The sequence below is a fragment of the Molothrus ater genome, chromosome 19, assembly GCF_012460135.2.
Source record: "Molothrus ater isolate BHLD 08-10-18 breed brown headed cowbird chromosome 19, BPBGC_Mater_1.1, whole genome shotgun sequence".
NCBI lineage: Eukaryota > Metazoa > Chordata > Aves > Passeriformes > Icteridae > Molothrus > Molothrus ater.
Window position 1 is genome coordinate 623,602 of NC_050496.2, and position 15,600 is coordinate 639,201.

Sequence of the window (15,600 nt, forward strand, 5' to 3'; positions counted from 1 at the left end):
CCTGCAGACATTGCAGACTAAAAAAATAGCAAATATTTAAAGCATCTCTTCAATTCCTGCTGATTTTCCCTGCTCTTCTGTGAGCCCAGATACTCAGCAGCAGAAGAGAGAAAAGCAGGAGGGAGTGAGGCCTGCGTGGCTCTCGGGCTCCCAGAGGCCTCACAGACACTGGCAGCGCCACCAGGAGCTGCTCCTGCTGTGGAAAATCAGCTCCTGACTCATCCCGGAGCACAGAGCATGCGGGGCCGTTGTGCCCCTGCATCTCATCTCAGCTGTGACATTTCCAGAGGGACAGGGCCATCCACACCCCGCTGAGAGATGACTCAGCTGTCCCCAGCCATGGCCACCCTGTCACCCGCGGGGGCGTCACCCTCCCGGTGGTGGCAGGAGTTCATGGGACAGGAGCAGCTCTGCCCTGGGAGGGAGGGAGGGAGGGATGGATGGGGACAGGGCCATCCCCTGCCCTGTGAGGGACGGATGGGGACAGGGCTGTCCCCAGGGACCGGTGAGGACACTGAGGGACCAAAAGTGAAGTGTGGGTCAGAGCCAGAGATGGGAGGGTTGGGCTCTTGCAGGAGCTGCTCTGGACATTCCTGGAGCTCCCAAGTGCAGCCCGGGTGTTCAGGGTCGGGTTTCTGCTCCCCTTGCTGGGCACAGCCTTTGCCCACCCTGCTGTGCCACAGCTGAGCCATCTCCTGAGGCGGTGCCAGGAGGGAAAACACCTGCAGAGCTTCCAGCAGACATTTATTGGTTGGGGTTGAGGTGGATGCACACAAAGCTGTGTCCCTCCCGTGGGCTGGGCTCCTCTCCCAGCCCTCCCAGCAGTTCTGTGTGCCCGGGGAGCAGCCTCTGGGACACGGGGGACACACAGACAGAGCGTGCCCATCCTCAGGGGGACACACAGACAGAGCCTGCCCATCCTCAGGGGGACACAGACAGAGCGTGCCCATCCTCAGGGGGACACACAGACAGAGTGTGCCCGTCCTCAGCAGGACACACAGACAGAGCCTGCCCATCCTCAGGGGGACACACAGACAGAGCCTGCCCATCCTCAGGGGGACACACAGACAGAGTGTGCTCATCCTCAGGGGGACACACAGACAGAGCCTGCCCATCCTCAGGGGGACACACAGACAGAGCCTGCCCATCCTCAGGGGGACACACAGACAGAGTGTGCCCATCCTCAGGGGGACACACAGACAGAGTGTGCTCATCCTCAGGGGGACACACAGACAGAGCCTGCCCATCCTCAGGGGGACACACAGACAGAGCCTGCCCATCCTCAGGGGGACACACAGACAGAGTGTGCCCATCCTCAGGGGGACACACAGACAGAGTGTGCTCATCCTCAGGGGGACACACAGACAGAGCCTGCCCATCCTCAGAGGGACACACAGACAGAGCGTGCCCGTCCTCAGCAGGACACACAGACAGAGCCTGCCTGTCCTCAGCAGGACACACAGACAGAGCCTGCCCATCCTCAGAGGGACACACAGACAGAGCCTGCCCGTCCTCAGAGGGACACACAGACAGAGCCTGCCCGTCCTCAGGGGGACACACAGACAGAGCCTGCCCATCCTCAGGGGGACACACAGACAGACCCTGCCCGTCCTCCAGCACTGCCTCCAGCCCAGGCTGCCTCCAGAGGGGCAGGTTTGGAATCCAGGGCTCTCCTGGCCTCTGGCTCCCCTCAGCCCAACCAAACTCTCTGGCTGGGTCACTCACTGCCCCAGAGAGGCCCTGGGAGGGCAGGGCAGGGAGGAGCCTGTGGTGTGTGTGGAGCAAAGCAAATCCCTGTGGGCCAAGCACAGCAGCCCTGGAGAGTCTCTGGAGCAGCCCAGGATGGGATTGGCTCCAGGCTGGGATCAGCCCCAGGACAGGATCAGCTCCAAGGAAGGCCCAGCTCCAAGGAAGCCCCTCCTGCCTGTCCCGGCTGCCCAGGACGTGCCCCTACCACGGCCGTGTCCTGTGCCAGGCGCTGGCAGTGCCCTACATGATGGAGCAGGTGAAGCCACAGCACCCCCTGAGCAGGGCCAGGCCCGTCTTGGTCACGTAGGGAGCCGAGGTTTGCTGTCCCCTCGATGTCATCTTCTTCTCTGGGACAGGAGCTGCGGGAACAGGAACCCAGCTGTGCCTGGGGACAGGGCCAGGGCACAGCAGGGGCTGCTGCTCACAGCTGCTCTGGGGCTGCTCCTGCACCTCCATGGCACCGCCCTGGGGCTCTGGGTGTCCCCAGGGCCTCTGGTGTCCCCAGGGCTGGGAGTGCCTCCCACCAGCCTGGGGAGGTGACAGAGCACAGGGAAGGGGTGGCTGTCATCAGAGGAGTGGTGCCCCTCCTGCACCCAGCCGAGGTGGAGCCAGTGTTCCAGGGGAGATGAAGGATGGCAGCTCCAAGAGAGCCCCCCCAGCCCCGTTCCTGTGGGCCACCTGGGAAATGCCAGGAGGGAAATGGGTCCCCAACATCTGCTCCAATGCCAGGTGCTCCCACGCTGGGACCTCAAACAGCAGCACCCCCCGTGCCCCTTCCCCAGCCTCCCCCAGGTGAGGCAGCCCCAGGCAGGGAAACCTTGGAGGCAGAGTGCCAGGGAAGGGGACGAGCCCCAGGGAGGGTCAGTGCAGGCAGTGAACACGCCAGCACCCACTTGCTCTCTGGAGGCAGCTTTTGGACAGCTTGCTCTGCAGGAACTCGGCCATTTCCTTGTCCTCTTCCCTTTCCCTGTGGCAAAGAACTTGGTTACTGCTGGGAAAGGAGCAGCAGGGCCCCAGAAGCCCTGGGAAGGCGGGACACAGCTCAGGGGGTGGATTGCAGTGTCCCCAGCACGAGCAGCAGGTGACAGCAGCTACCTGAGCCTCTCAAACTCCACGTCATCCACCAGGAAATCCCGTGTTTCCACCAGCTTGTGGATCTGCTGCACCAGCTCCTCTTCCCTCTGCTTCTCCTCGTTGGATTTCTGGTTCTCTGCAGCACAGGGAGCACACTCACAGCCACGGGGAGCACATTTCACACCCCACAGGAGCCATCCCACCCGCCAAGGCCAGAACTGCTCTGCTCAGCTCCGAGCGTGGGGGCGAAGCCAAGCCAAGGGAGCAGCTGGATCCAGGCTCGGGCTGCTCAAAGAGAGGAATCTCGTCCCAGCCGCCCTGGCTGGGTGTGACAGCTCTCCTGGGGCTCTCCTGGGGCTCTCCTGGGGCTCTCCCACCACCTGAATCAGTGCAGGGTCACCTGGGCACTGTCTCTGGGCATCCCGCACCTGCCTGCTGGGACAGGGCTACCCCCAGGGCATCAGGCTGGGCCCAAGCATTGCTATTTGGGTTCATTAACACCGGCTATTTGGGTTCATTAACACCGGCTATTTGTGTTCATTAACACCGGTATTTGTGTTAACACTTGCTATTTGTGTTCATTAACACCGGTATTTGGGGTTCATTAACACTGGCTATTTGGGTTCATTAACACCGGTATTTGGGGTCACTAACACCGCTATTTGTGTTCATTAACACTGCTATTTGTGTTCATTAACACTGGCTATTTGGGGTTCATTAACACCAGTATTTGTGTTCATTAACACTGGCTATTTTTGTTCATTAACACCGGTATTTGGGGTCACTAACACCGGCTATTTGGGGTTCATTAACACCGCTATTTGGGTTCATTAACACCGGTATTTGGGGTCACTAACACCGGCTATTTGGGGTTCATTAACACCGCTATTTGGGTTCATTAACACCGGTATTTGGGGTCACTAACACCGGCTATTTGGGGTTCATTAACAACCACGAGGCAGAACGTGTCAGGGTTAAGGTGGCCCTGGACAAACGCTGCCCCTTCCCGCTGCTGGCAGAGCCCATCACGGTGACATCCGAGTCACTAAAGGCGCCGTCCGTGGCTGGGGACGTTTTGAGCCCCAGCCCTGGCCGAGCTCTGAGCAGCACTGAGGTGTTTATCCCTGCCTTTACCCAAAGCCGAGGCTGCCGTGGCTGTCTCACCAGAACGAGCATGTGCAGGCTTTTTCCAGCACAGACTGCTCTGAGTCAACTCAGAAAGAAGACAAAAAGAGCAGAATTTCTGCTCTCAGCTGAGTCTGGGAGTGCTGAAAAGGCAAGAAATGAAAGCCCAAAGCAGATGAAGGAAAGCCAGGCTCATTCCTCCAGTAGCAGAAAAAACCAATTTATCTGTGCTCTGAGATGTGGTTTAGGGAAAGGCTTGGTTTATGGACTGGAAGGAGTTGGGATTAAAGGCCCCTGTGAGATCTGGAGCAAGGAGCTCCTGTTTTTGTGGCAGGATACTGCCCTCCCCACTGAGCCTCCATCCACAGCCCGAGCCAGGTTTACTGGGGGGAGCAGCACCTGAATCTTGAGCAGCACCTGGGCTCTGCCTGGGTGCGCTCTGTGGCTGCCAGGCACAGCCAGCACCGTGCCACTGTGGCACCTGGCAGGGCCACCTGGCCCCTGAGACGTCCTGGGCGCAGACAGAGGAGGTGCCTGGGGCCACAGCTGGGCACAGCTGGGCCCTGCCTGCGCCCATCACCCCTGTAACATCTGCCCTGGGCTGGGGAGTGCAGCACCCTGGGGAGAGCAGCACCCTCAGGGATCCCAGCACCTTCAGGGATCCCAGCACCCTCAGGGATCCCAGCACCCTTGGGACCCCAACACTGTCAGGGATCCCAGCACCCTCAGAGATCCCAGCGCCCTCAGGGATCCCAGCACCCCTGGGACCCCAACACTGTCGGGGATCCCAGCACCCTCAGGGATCCCAGCACCATCAGTGATCCCAGCACCCTGGGGACCCCAACACTGTCAGGAATCCCAGCACCCTCAGGGATCCCAGCACCCTCAGGGATCCCAGCACCCTGAGGACCCCAGCACCCTCAGGGGGCACCCCCAGAGCCTCACCTGGCAGGGCCAGCAGCTTCTGGAGCTCTGTTTTCAGCCGGCTGATCTCCTGGCAGAGCTGGATGTCGTCCATCCTGCAGGGACACCAATGGGACCTCTGAGGGGGAAAGCTGGGACAGGAGAGGCTCAAACCCCCAGAGCAGCACCCAGTGCCTGTGGTGGGATCCCAGATTTCCCTGCCTTCCCAAGGGAAACCCAGCCCACTTCACCCCAGAGTTTTGCTGGGGCTCTGGTTGTTGGCAGACAGAAAGCTTCACCGCCTCAATGATAACAAAGCCTTATCAAAACCCGGCCTACCCACCAGGCAAGGGCTGCTGTGTTTCTCCTGGTCCCAGAAAATAATCCCCAAAGAGCAAAATCCAAAAAGAAGTGGAAGCTGCTGCCACGGAAAAAGATCTTTTTTATCCCACCTTCCTGCAGAATTAAATAAAGGTAGAAACATGAAACGTAACAGAGAGGGTGTGCAGAGCACCAGGGGGCCACAGGGACAGCAGAGATTGCTGGGGACACACTGATTGAAATGAAAATTACAGTCAGATGAGAGCTGGATGAGCGTTGCATTTAAATGGAAATTAATTCTGGAAACACTGATAGGGAGAATAAAAGATAATAAATTCTCTTTTCAATTAAAATTAGGAGGGGTTGCAGGGACAAGCACCCCGGAGGCTCCTCTGGGGCTGGGATTGCTTCCACCCCTGCTGGTGACACCTGTGGCAGCCTCAGCCAGAGCCAGGTGTCCCTGGCTGGCCCCAGGGAGCCTCAGGGACCAGGGGAGTTGCATCTCCCACAGAATTCCAGCCCTTTCTGCCTTGTGAAGGAAAAGTGTTTGGTGCCCCATTGTTCCCCCGAGCAGGGACACCCCAGGAGCGCTGGCGTGGCTGATCTGACACTGCCCACAAGAGCAAACTCTGGTTTCTGTGGGGGGCCCTGCCTGTTCAGCTGCTCAGCCCAGGAGTTCTCCACCTCCCTGAGCCCTGCAGTCCATCCACCCACCCTGGGCATCACCTTCTGCCCCACTGGGGGATCAGAAAGGGTCTGGCAGCCCCTGCGTCCCACCCCTCTGGGCCTGTCCTGCAGAGCCCAGCCCTGGGCTCCCCTCTCCAGCAGCAGGGCCCCAGAAACTCCCCAACCTTCCCAGCCTCACTGCTGGGCCCTGCAGAGCTGACCTGAGCTCCCCCAGCTCCCAGCCAGGCACTCCTGGCCTGTCCCAGCCCCATGGGATCACGGTGCCAGCCAAGCCCCCCGGGAGGTTCCTGCAGAGATTTCCCTTTGCTTTCCAAGGGAGAAACCAAGCCAAGGGTTAAGGAAACACCAGAGCTGGAGCTTTGAGAGCACCTGAGAGCATCAGGTGCTGTTGCCATGGAAAGCCTTTAGGAGCTACACTTCTGATGGTTTCCAAAACTCCTTTTCAAATTCGAGTTCAGGGGCAGCTGTGCCCCAAAGGGGATCCAAATCTGAGCCTTAAAGCAGCTCAAACCTTCCACTCCCCAGATTGACCACTCACACACAGCACACAGGGACAGACACATGGCACACAGGGACAGACACACACGGCACACACAGGGACAGACACACAGGGACAGACACACGGCACACACAGGGACAGACACACGGCACACACAGGGACAGACACACGGCACAGAGGGACAGACACACAGCAGCACACACAGGGACAGACACACGGCACACAGGGACAGACACACGGCACACAGGGACAGACACACGGCACAGAGGGACAGACACACGGCACACACAGGGACAGACACACAGCACACAGGGACAGACACACGGCACACACAGGGACAGACACACAGCACACAGGGACAGACACACGGCACACAGGGACAGACACACAGCACACAGGGACAGACACATGGCACACAGGGACAGACACACGGCACACACAGGGACAGACACACAGCACACAGGGACAGACACACGGCACACACAGGGACAGACACACGGCACAGAGGGACAGACACACGGCACACACAGGGACAGACACACGGCACACACAGGGACAGACACACGGCACACGGTGCAGATGGACAGACACACAGCACACAGGGACAGACACACGGCACACAGGGACAGACACACGGCACACACAGGGACAGACACACAGCACACACAGGGACAGACACACGGCACAGAGGGACAGACACACGGCACACAGGGACAGACACACGGCACACAGGGACAGACACACGGCACACACAGGGACAGACACACGGCACACAGGGACAGACACACGGCACACACAGGGACAGACACACGGCACACAGGGACAGACACATGGCACACAGGGACAGACACACAGCACACACAGGGACAGACACACGGCACACAGGGACAGACACACGGCACAGGGACAGACACACGGCACACACAGGGACAGACACACGGCACACACAGGGACAGACACACAGCACACAGGGACAGACACATGGCACACAGGGACAGACACACACGGCACACACAGGGACAGACACACAGGGACAGACACACGGCACACACAGGGACAGACACACGGCACACACAGGGACAGACACACGGCACACAGGGACAGATGGACAGACACACGGCACACAGGGACAGACACACGGCACACACAGGGACAGACACACAGCACACACAGGGACAGACACACACAGCACACAGGGACAGACACACAGCACACAGGGACAGACACACGGCACACAGGGACAGACACACGGCACACAGGGACAGACACACAGCAGCACACACAGGGACAGACACACAGCACAGAGGGACAGACACACGGCACACAGGGACAGACACACGGCACAGAGGGACAGACACACGGCACACACAGGGACAGACACTCACATGTAGCGCAGCTCCGACTCCCGGCGCACCAGGATCTCCCGGATCCGCTCGATCCTGAAGAGCTCCCCCTCGATGTCATCCATGGTGGCCGTGGAGTCGGCCATGGACACGATCTCGTCCTCTGGACAAGGAACACGAAACAGGAGCCACCTGAGGCAGCAGGAGAGCAGCAGGGCCCTGGGGGCAGCCTCGGGAGCAGCAGCAGCAGCAGCAGCAGCAGCGCTTGCCCCGCTCCCAGCCCGTGCCAGGCTGGGTGCTGGGACAGAGCCCCACGTTCCCCGGGTCCCCCTGTCCCCGGTGCTGGGACAGAGCCCCACGTTCCCCGGGTCCCCCTGTTCCCGGTGCTGGGACAGAGCCCCACGTTCCCCGGGTCCCCCTGTTCCCGGTGCTGGGACAGAGCCCCACGTTCCCCGGGTCCCCCTGTCCCCGGTGCTGGGACAGAGCCCCACGTTCCCCGGGTCCCCCTGTCCCCGGGCAGCAGCAGCGCTTCCCCTGGATCCGTGCTGGGACAGAGCCCCACGTTCCCTCGAGCAGCAGCCGCCCAAAGGAGCTGCAAACTGCCGGAGGGGAGGGCAGGGATGTCCCTCTCCTTTTCCAGAGGCACAGAAACCCCCAGCGTGTCCAGCACGGAGAGCTGAGCCTGCCCTGCACCCTCCTGCTGCAAGACCAGGAGCAAACCCCAGGCACACACAGCTCGGAGCTGAGAGCCACGGGGTGAATTCCTGCTGCTGCTGCTGCCCCCATCACGGGCTGGCTGAACACCCCCATCCTTCCCAGGCACAGGGGTGAGCCCCCATTCAGCTCCCCCACCCTGGCTCACAGCCAGCCCCCACATGGGGAAACTGAGGCAGGAAAGGGCGGGGGGGGGGGGTCACCTGCTCAGGGTGAGGGGCAGGAGCTTCACAGCAAAATGTGGGATAGAGGGGCTGTGATCTGTGTTTGAGAGGAGGGACGGGATGAAAGCCCCTCCAGCTCTGCCCATGGCTCTGAGCAGCAGCTCTGCCTCCCCCGCTGTGACTCACACCCAAATCCCACTCACTGCTCCTGCCTGGCCCATGGGTTTCCTCTGGATGCTGGGTGGATCGCACAGGGACTCCCAGCCAGGTTTGGGGAACAGCTGAGGATTTGCTGCAGGCCAGGTCCCGGCCTGGGCTGGCTCAGACACACTCTGAGCCTGTCACCAGCGCCAGCAGCAGCTCCTTCACCGCATCCCAGCCAACCCCACATTGCTGGGGGTGCTGGGGACAGGGGCAGAGCCAGGCTGGGGGGCAACGTTCCAAACAGCATTCCAAACACTCCTGCAGGGGCTGGGTCTGCTTCCTCCGACCCTTCACAGGACACAGCTCCCCTCTGAGGCTCTGCCTTCCTGCAGCCCTGGGACTTTCCCCGTGCAGGAAGAGGGGAGAGCACAGGAAATACAGAAAATACAGAAAATACAGAAAATACAGGTGCTCCCAGGAAGAGGGGAGAGCACAGGAAATACAGAAAATACAGAAAATACAGAAAATACAGAAAATACAGAAAATACAGAAAATACAGAAAATACAGAAAATACAGAAAATACAGAAAATACAGAAAATACAGAAAATACAGGTGCTCCCAGGAAGAGGGGAGAGCACAGAAAATACAGAAAATACAGAAAATACAGAAAATACAGAAAATACAGAAAATACAGGTGCTCCCAGGAAGAGGGGAGAGCACAGAAAATACAGAAAATACAGAAAATACAGAAAATACAGAAAATACAGAAAATACAGAAAATACAGAAAATACAGGTGCTCCCAGGAAGAGGGGAGAGCACAGAAAATACAGAAAATACAGAAAATACAGAAAATACAGAAAATACAGAAAATACAGGTGCTCCCAGGAAGAGGGGAGAGCACAGGAAATACAGAAAATACAGAAAATACAGAAAATACAGAAAATACAGAAAATACAGCTGCTCCTGGGAAGAGGGAAAAGGAGAGAAACTACAGAAAATACAGCTGCTCCCAGGAAGAGGGGAAGGCACAGGAGGTGCAGCTGCTCCAGGAGCAGGATTGCCCGGGCAGGGATGCTGGGAGATGCCAGGGTGTGTGCTCTGGGCATCCCAAACCGGAGCCAGGCCAGTGCTGAGGGTTACAGGGCAGGAAGAGACAAACCCCAAGCACAGGAACAAGATCTCTGTCCTCTTCCCATCATGAAACACTGCTCAGGAAATCATTCCCAGGGTGGGACATATGTCCAAGACTTCCAGCAGGGAAGGTTTATTGTGGAAATCCGATGGTTTGGATCCATGTGAGCGGTTTGGGGAAGAGTTTTCTGCTGTTTCGGGCTTGGAAGCCCATGAGAGTTCCTGGAGGTTGTGTCCCTGCCCCAAGGCAGGAAGGGCAGGCTCAGCTGATGCCAGGGTGTGACCTTCCCTCGGTCCCTGTTGGGGCAGGGTCAGGCTGGATGAGCCCCAGCAGCTCCTTTTGGGCAGGGTCAGGCTGGATGAGCCCCAGCAGCTCCTTTTGGGCAGGGTCAGGCTGGATGAGCTCTCCAGGAGCTCCTTTTGGGCAGGGTGAGGCTGGATGAGCTCCAGCAGCTCCTGGTGGGGCAGGGTCAGGCTGGATGAGCCCCAGCAGCTCCTGGTGGGGCAGGGTCAGGCTGGATGAGCTCTCCAGCAGCTCCTGTTGGGGCAGGGTCAGGCTGGATGAGCCCCAGCAGCTCCTTTTGGGCAGGGTTAGGCTGGATGAGCCCCAGCAGCTCCTTTTGGGCAGGGTCAGGCTGGATGAGCCCCAGCAGCTCCTGGTGGGGCAGGGTCAGGCTGGATGAGCCCCAGCAGCTCCTGCCTGGCTCTGCTCTCCCTCTGCCTCCCTCCTGCCGGTTGCCAAGGGACCGGCCTGTGCCTGCTACAGCATCGCGGTGCGGTTGCTAAGGGACCAGAGTGCGGTTGCTAAGGGACCAGAGTGCGGTTGCTAAGGGACCAGAGTGCGGTTGCTAAGGGACCAGGATGCTGAGGTCCCTCATCCCGAGCGTGGCTCTGCTGCCCCGCAGCTGCTCTGGTTAATCACCTGGGATGTTTTGCTGCAGCTGCACCCAGCTGAGCAGCTGGGGACGGCCCCAGGGGCCCGAGGCAGATGCTGCCAGATGTGCAGGGACCAGCACAGCTGGAGGGGCAGGTGGCACAGCTGGCACCAAAAGCTGCACTGCTGTGTCCCCTCTGTGCCAATAAACACAGAGACACAAACCCGGGGCTTCCTGCAGCCTCCGGGCCCAGGGACACCCCAGGGACACCGCAGGGACACCCCAGGGACACCGCAGGGACACCCCAAGGACACCCCAGGGACACCCCAGGGACACCCCAGCCTGCCCGGGGGCACGGGGCAGGGCTGGGGACAGGGATGGTCCCTCCTGGCCTGGGAATAGCCCGGCACGTTCTGATCACTGTGCTGAGCTTCCCAGCAGGAATTGCCCGGGGGCAGCGCCAGGGCTGGAGCAGCTCCAGAATCCCAGAATGGCATCGGCACAGCCGTGCCAGCTGCGAGAGGGGATCCTCGGCAGGAGAGGCAAAGGGAGGAGGCGCCTGGGACGGGAGGAGGTGACAATGATGGGACGGGAGGAGATGGCAATGCTGGGACGGGAGGAGGTGACAATGCTGGGACGGGAGGAGGTGGCAGGGCTGGGACAGGAGGAGGTGACAATGCTGGGACGGGAGGAGGTGGCAGGGCTGGGACAGGAGGAGGTGACAATGATGGGACAGGAGGAGGTGACAATGATGGGACGGGAGGAGGTGACAATGATGGGACGGGAGGAGGTGTCAGGGCTGGGACGGGAGGAGGTGACAATGACGGGACGGGAGGAGGTGGCAGGGCTGGGACAGGAGGAGGTGACAATGATGGGACGGGAGGAGGTGACAATGATGGGACGGGAGGAGGTGACAATGATGGGACAGGAGGAGGTGGCAGGGCTGGGACAGGAGGAGGTGACAATGATGGGACGGGAGGAGGTGACAATGCTGGGACGGGAGGAGGGGCCAGGTCTGAGCTGCTTTCCCCCACCTGCAGCGGGAGGCTGGGATGTAATTCCAGCCCCTGGGCAGAGCCCACAAGGGCAGGAAAGCTCCTGGCTCGGCTCTGGGATGGTTCCCACGGGGCAGGGCTGGCACCACCGGGCGGGGCTGGCACCACCGGGCGGGGCTGGCACCACCGGGCGGGGCTGGCACCACCCTGCCCTCCCACGCTGCTCCCAAGCCACCTTTCTGCTGGACACTGAGCAGGTCAGGGTGTCCTGTGACATGGGGACAGCGGGAAGGTCACAGCACTGCCCAGCCAGGGCCGCAGGGCTCAGCTGGAGGGTGCCAGCCCTTGGCTGTGCCTCCAGGAGCTATGGTCAGTCCTGGCACTCCGCAGCCCTCAGGAATTCCAAGGAACTGCTCCCCAAAGCAGGCGGTGCTGGGCAAGGCGCTCTGACAGGACTTTCGTGTGCCTGGAGCTGCTGAATTCAGGGCAGAAGCAGAGGGAGAGCAGTGCCAGGAGGGAAATGATGGAAAATTAACCCACAAACCCTGGGATGGAGAAGGGGGCACCCAGGGCAGGGTGCTCACTAGAGCTGGGAGCAAGCCCACGATCCAGATGTCGCCTTGGGGACAGACAGGGATGGCCCCAAGTGTGGCCCCACTGCCCAGGGGTCCCTGTGCCCCCACAGCTCTCCCAGAGCAGCACAGCCACACACAGAAACCGCCAGTGCCTGAGCCAAAGGGATCCTGCCTGGCACCATTTCAGCCTGGCAAAGCAAGCACAGGAATTTGGAGATGCTCCGATCATCCCCGCCAGCCCAGGGAGGGGCCTCTGCTAACGAGGAGTGCAATAGGCACAGGCTTCCATTCCAGAGGGTTTGGGGACCACATTTGGGCAGCCAGCAGCAAGCTGGGATGAGTCACTGCAGCCAACAGTGCAGGGTGAGCTTTGAGCCATTTTCTTCCGGATTAAAGTTGGGAAATCGATTGTGAGCCCCCGTGGAGGGGTCAGAGCCCTTCATGGGGGCACCATCCCGAGAAGCCTCAGCTCAGCTGCGCGTTTTCCTCTGCTCCTGCCAGCAGCAGGGACAGGGGACACCCAGCCTGAGCTCCAGCAGGACGAGAGGCTCCAGGAGCTCAGGGCTGCACAGGCTTGGTCTGAGCTGTGCTGGGGGGGGAGGAAGCAGCAGAGCAGCACCTGAACAGCAGACAGGGATTGCTGTTCTTACCCGTCCCAAGGTTCTCACCCAGCCCAAGGTCCCCAGGAGCTGGGAGCTCACAGAACTGCCCTGAACCAGCAGAATCCCAGCCCTGCTCACAGGCACCCATGGGGGATATCCTGCCCATAGGCAGCACCCTGAGTCGGGTCCCTGGCCCAGCTCGGTGTCACCCAGCTGCTGGAGCAGAGGACGGGGTGGTGAAGGTGCTCAGAGCCCCACGGGAGCTGTAGGGGAGGAAAGGCACGGCCAGGAAAGGCACAAGGGGAAAGGAGCCAAACTTCCCACAGCTGCCCCAGGAGCCGAGCAGCTTCACGGGCACCACTCAGCCCCCAGGCAGTACCGGCAGGATGCTGGAGCTGGTGGTGCCTCCTGCCCTGCCTCTCCAGCTGCCTGAGCCCGCTGCGTGCAAGGGACGGGAGGGGTCGGAGGGGCGGCGGGGCAGAGGGATCGCAGGCGCCTCCCTCGGCCCGGCCCAGCTGCGACCCTTCCTCCCAGCCCAAGGTCGAGGGCTCTGCTCGAGGCGATTCCCCCGCTGGGCATCCCCGCTCTCCTCACCTCAGTCCCGCTGCACCAACCGGTCTGAGAGGGGCAAAGGCGGTGAAGGACAGGGCGAGCCCCCTGTACCCTGCTCACAGCCGTGCCCAGGGCCGCGCACGCAGCGAGAGGTGACCGTGCTGCCCCGGTGTGTCCCTGCAGACACCCCTGCCGCCACCCTTCCTGTCCCCCAGGCACTCCATCCATCCATCATCCATCCATCCATCCGTCATCCATCCATCCATCCATCCATCCATCCATCCATCCATCCATCCATCCATCCATCCGTCATCCATCCATCCATCCATCCATCCATCCATCCTTCCATCCCCACTCCCGATGACCGCTCGGGGACCCGGGCTGGGCTCCCTTTGGTGGATGAAGCCGCCGGTTCCCCGCCAGCTCCCGGGGCTGGGGTGCCCGGATTGTCCCGGAGCCCGGGGCCGGGGGAAGTTGGGCTCGGGCGGTGCCGGTGCCGCGGCGCTCACCTGGCCCCGCGCCGGCCGGCGGCCAGCGGGTGGATTCCATGGATCCGTAGCGGGGAGAAGCGCGGCTGCCCTCCATCCGCAGCCAGAGCGCCGCGCTCCGCCGGCCCGGGGGCTCCCGCCGCTCTGATCCCGCTGCTCCGCTCCCAGCCCTCCGCTCCCTCCGCGCTGCTCCCTCCGCCCCGATCCCTCCGCTCTGCTCCGCTGCGGCGGGGGCTCCCACCGCTCCCTCCGCTCTGCTCTCTCCGCTCCGCTCCCAGCCCTCCTCTCCCTCCTCTCCCTCCGCGCTGCTCTCTCCGCTCCGCTCCCAGCCCTCCTCTCCTTCCTCTTCCTCCGCTCTGCTCTCTCCGCTCCGCTCCCAGCCCTCCTCTCCCTCCTCTCCCTCCGTGCTGGTCTCTCCGCTCCGCCGGGGCGGGGGCTCCCGCCGCTCCCTCCCCTCCGAGCCCCCCGCCTGCAGCCCCCGGCCCCGCAGCTTCACCCGGGCCGTGCCCCGGGGCCCCTCCCGGCCCCTTTCAGCCCCAAACGCGCAGCACCGGCACCGACCGAGCAGGGCCCGGGCACTGAAGGCGCCCAGGCTCTGGGGGACACGGGGGCGGGACACGGGGTGCCGGGGGTGAGGCTCAGCACCCAACAGCCCCCCCAAAACCCGCTGAGCCAGGGCAGCCGTGCTTTCTGGTAGAAGCAACTTTTGCCCATGGGAAAACCCAACAGTGAGAGTTTGAGCCAAGCCCCAGGGGCTGGAGTGCAGCAGGCTCCTGAGCAGGACCCTGGGGCTCCCTCCCCTCTCGGCCAGGACTGCAATGCCCGGGGGCACCGCCCTGAGGCTGGGTGTGGGGGGCAAACCTGCTCTGACAGGGGTTTGTGCTCCCAGAGCGCTTGGCTGAGGAGTCACGGCTCTGCAGGGACACACCCCAGCACCTGCTCCCCAAAACGCACCGAGGGGACACACAGAGTCCTCTGGGGACAGCTCTTGGGCAGGACGGGACTGTAGGTGACACCGGTGTCCCCAGGCACAGCTCCAAGGGCTCAGGGACAGCCCAGCTCGGCAAGGTGGCTCAGGGACACTTTGGGAAGCGCCCCTGGCTGGAGAGCAGGGACACAGTGACACTGGGGGGGCTGGGAGATCAGCCCCTGCCCAGCCTCAGCTCCAGCCAGTGAAACACAAACCCGAGCAAAATCCTGGAATTCCCACCTCCAACAGCCGAAGAGGAGCTCCCGGCTCCTGATCCAGGCGAAGGATTTGAAGCAGAACACGTGCCAGAGATGGTGCTTCATCCTTTGAGGTTAACTGTGGAATATAAACACAATGAGGCAAAAATTGAGTCTCTGTCTAAAAACAGGGGGAAAGGATGTGGGAGCTGCTGCTCTGGGATGGAAATGAAGCAGCAGCACCTCTGGAATGCAGGAGCACTCTCCCAGCAGCAGCACAAAGCCAGGAGGTGGCCTGGGAGCTGGAAGAGTGACCCTTGACAATCTGGGAGCTCCAGCATTCCAGGGAATCGCTCAGGAATGCCCTGGGATTGTAAGGAACTGCCGGCTCCCCGCCGAGGGACAGGACAGGGCTGCCCGGGCTGCTTTGGGTGTGCAGGGGCTGCTTTGGGTGTGCAGGGGCTGCTTTGGGTATGCAGGGGCTGCTTTG

The 15,600-nt window shown here is 61.4% G+C and overlaps 1 protein-coding gene across 1 annotated transcript; it reads right to left on the reverse strand.

The window, feature by feature from the left end:
* Nucleotides 1-727: 727 nt before the first annotated feature.
* On the reverse strand, nucleotides 728-14,113 carry LOC118693760 (bMERB domain-containing protein 1-like). The gene is made up of 6 exons (XM_036394591.2): nucleotides 13,965-14,113; nucleotides 7,744-7,864; nucleotides 4,894-4,967; nucleotides 2,845-2,959; nucleotides 2,643-2,716; nucleotides 728-2,108 (listed from the first exon to the last, which is right to left on the reverse strand). The coding sequence occupies exons 1-6, from the start codon at nucleotides 14,038-14,040 to the stop codon at nucleotides 1,990-1,992; spliced, it is 579 nt and encodes a 192-aa protein (XP_036250484.1). The 5' UTR covers nucleotides 14,041-14,113; the 3' UTR covers nucleotides 728-1,989.
* Nucleotides 14,114-15,600: the final 1,487 nt, after the last annotated feature.

Excerpts from the sequence above, each read along its gene's own strand:
- LOC118693760 (XM_036394591.2), bottom strand. The coding sequence starts at position 14,040 with ATGGAGGGCAGCCGCGCTTCTCCCCGCTACGGATCCATGGAATCCACC. Across the intron at positions 4,968-7,743 it reads GAGTCGGAGCTGCGCTACAT|GATGGACGACATCCAGCTCT; the intron begins GTGAGTGTCTGT and ends GTGTCCCTGCAG. Across the intron at positions 2,717-2,844 it reads GTGGAGTTTGAGAGGCTCAG|GGAAAGGGAAGAGGACAAGG; the intron begins GTAGCTGCTGTC and ends TCTTTGCCACAG.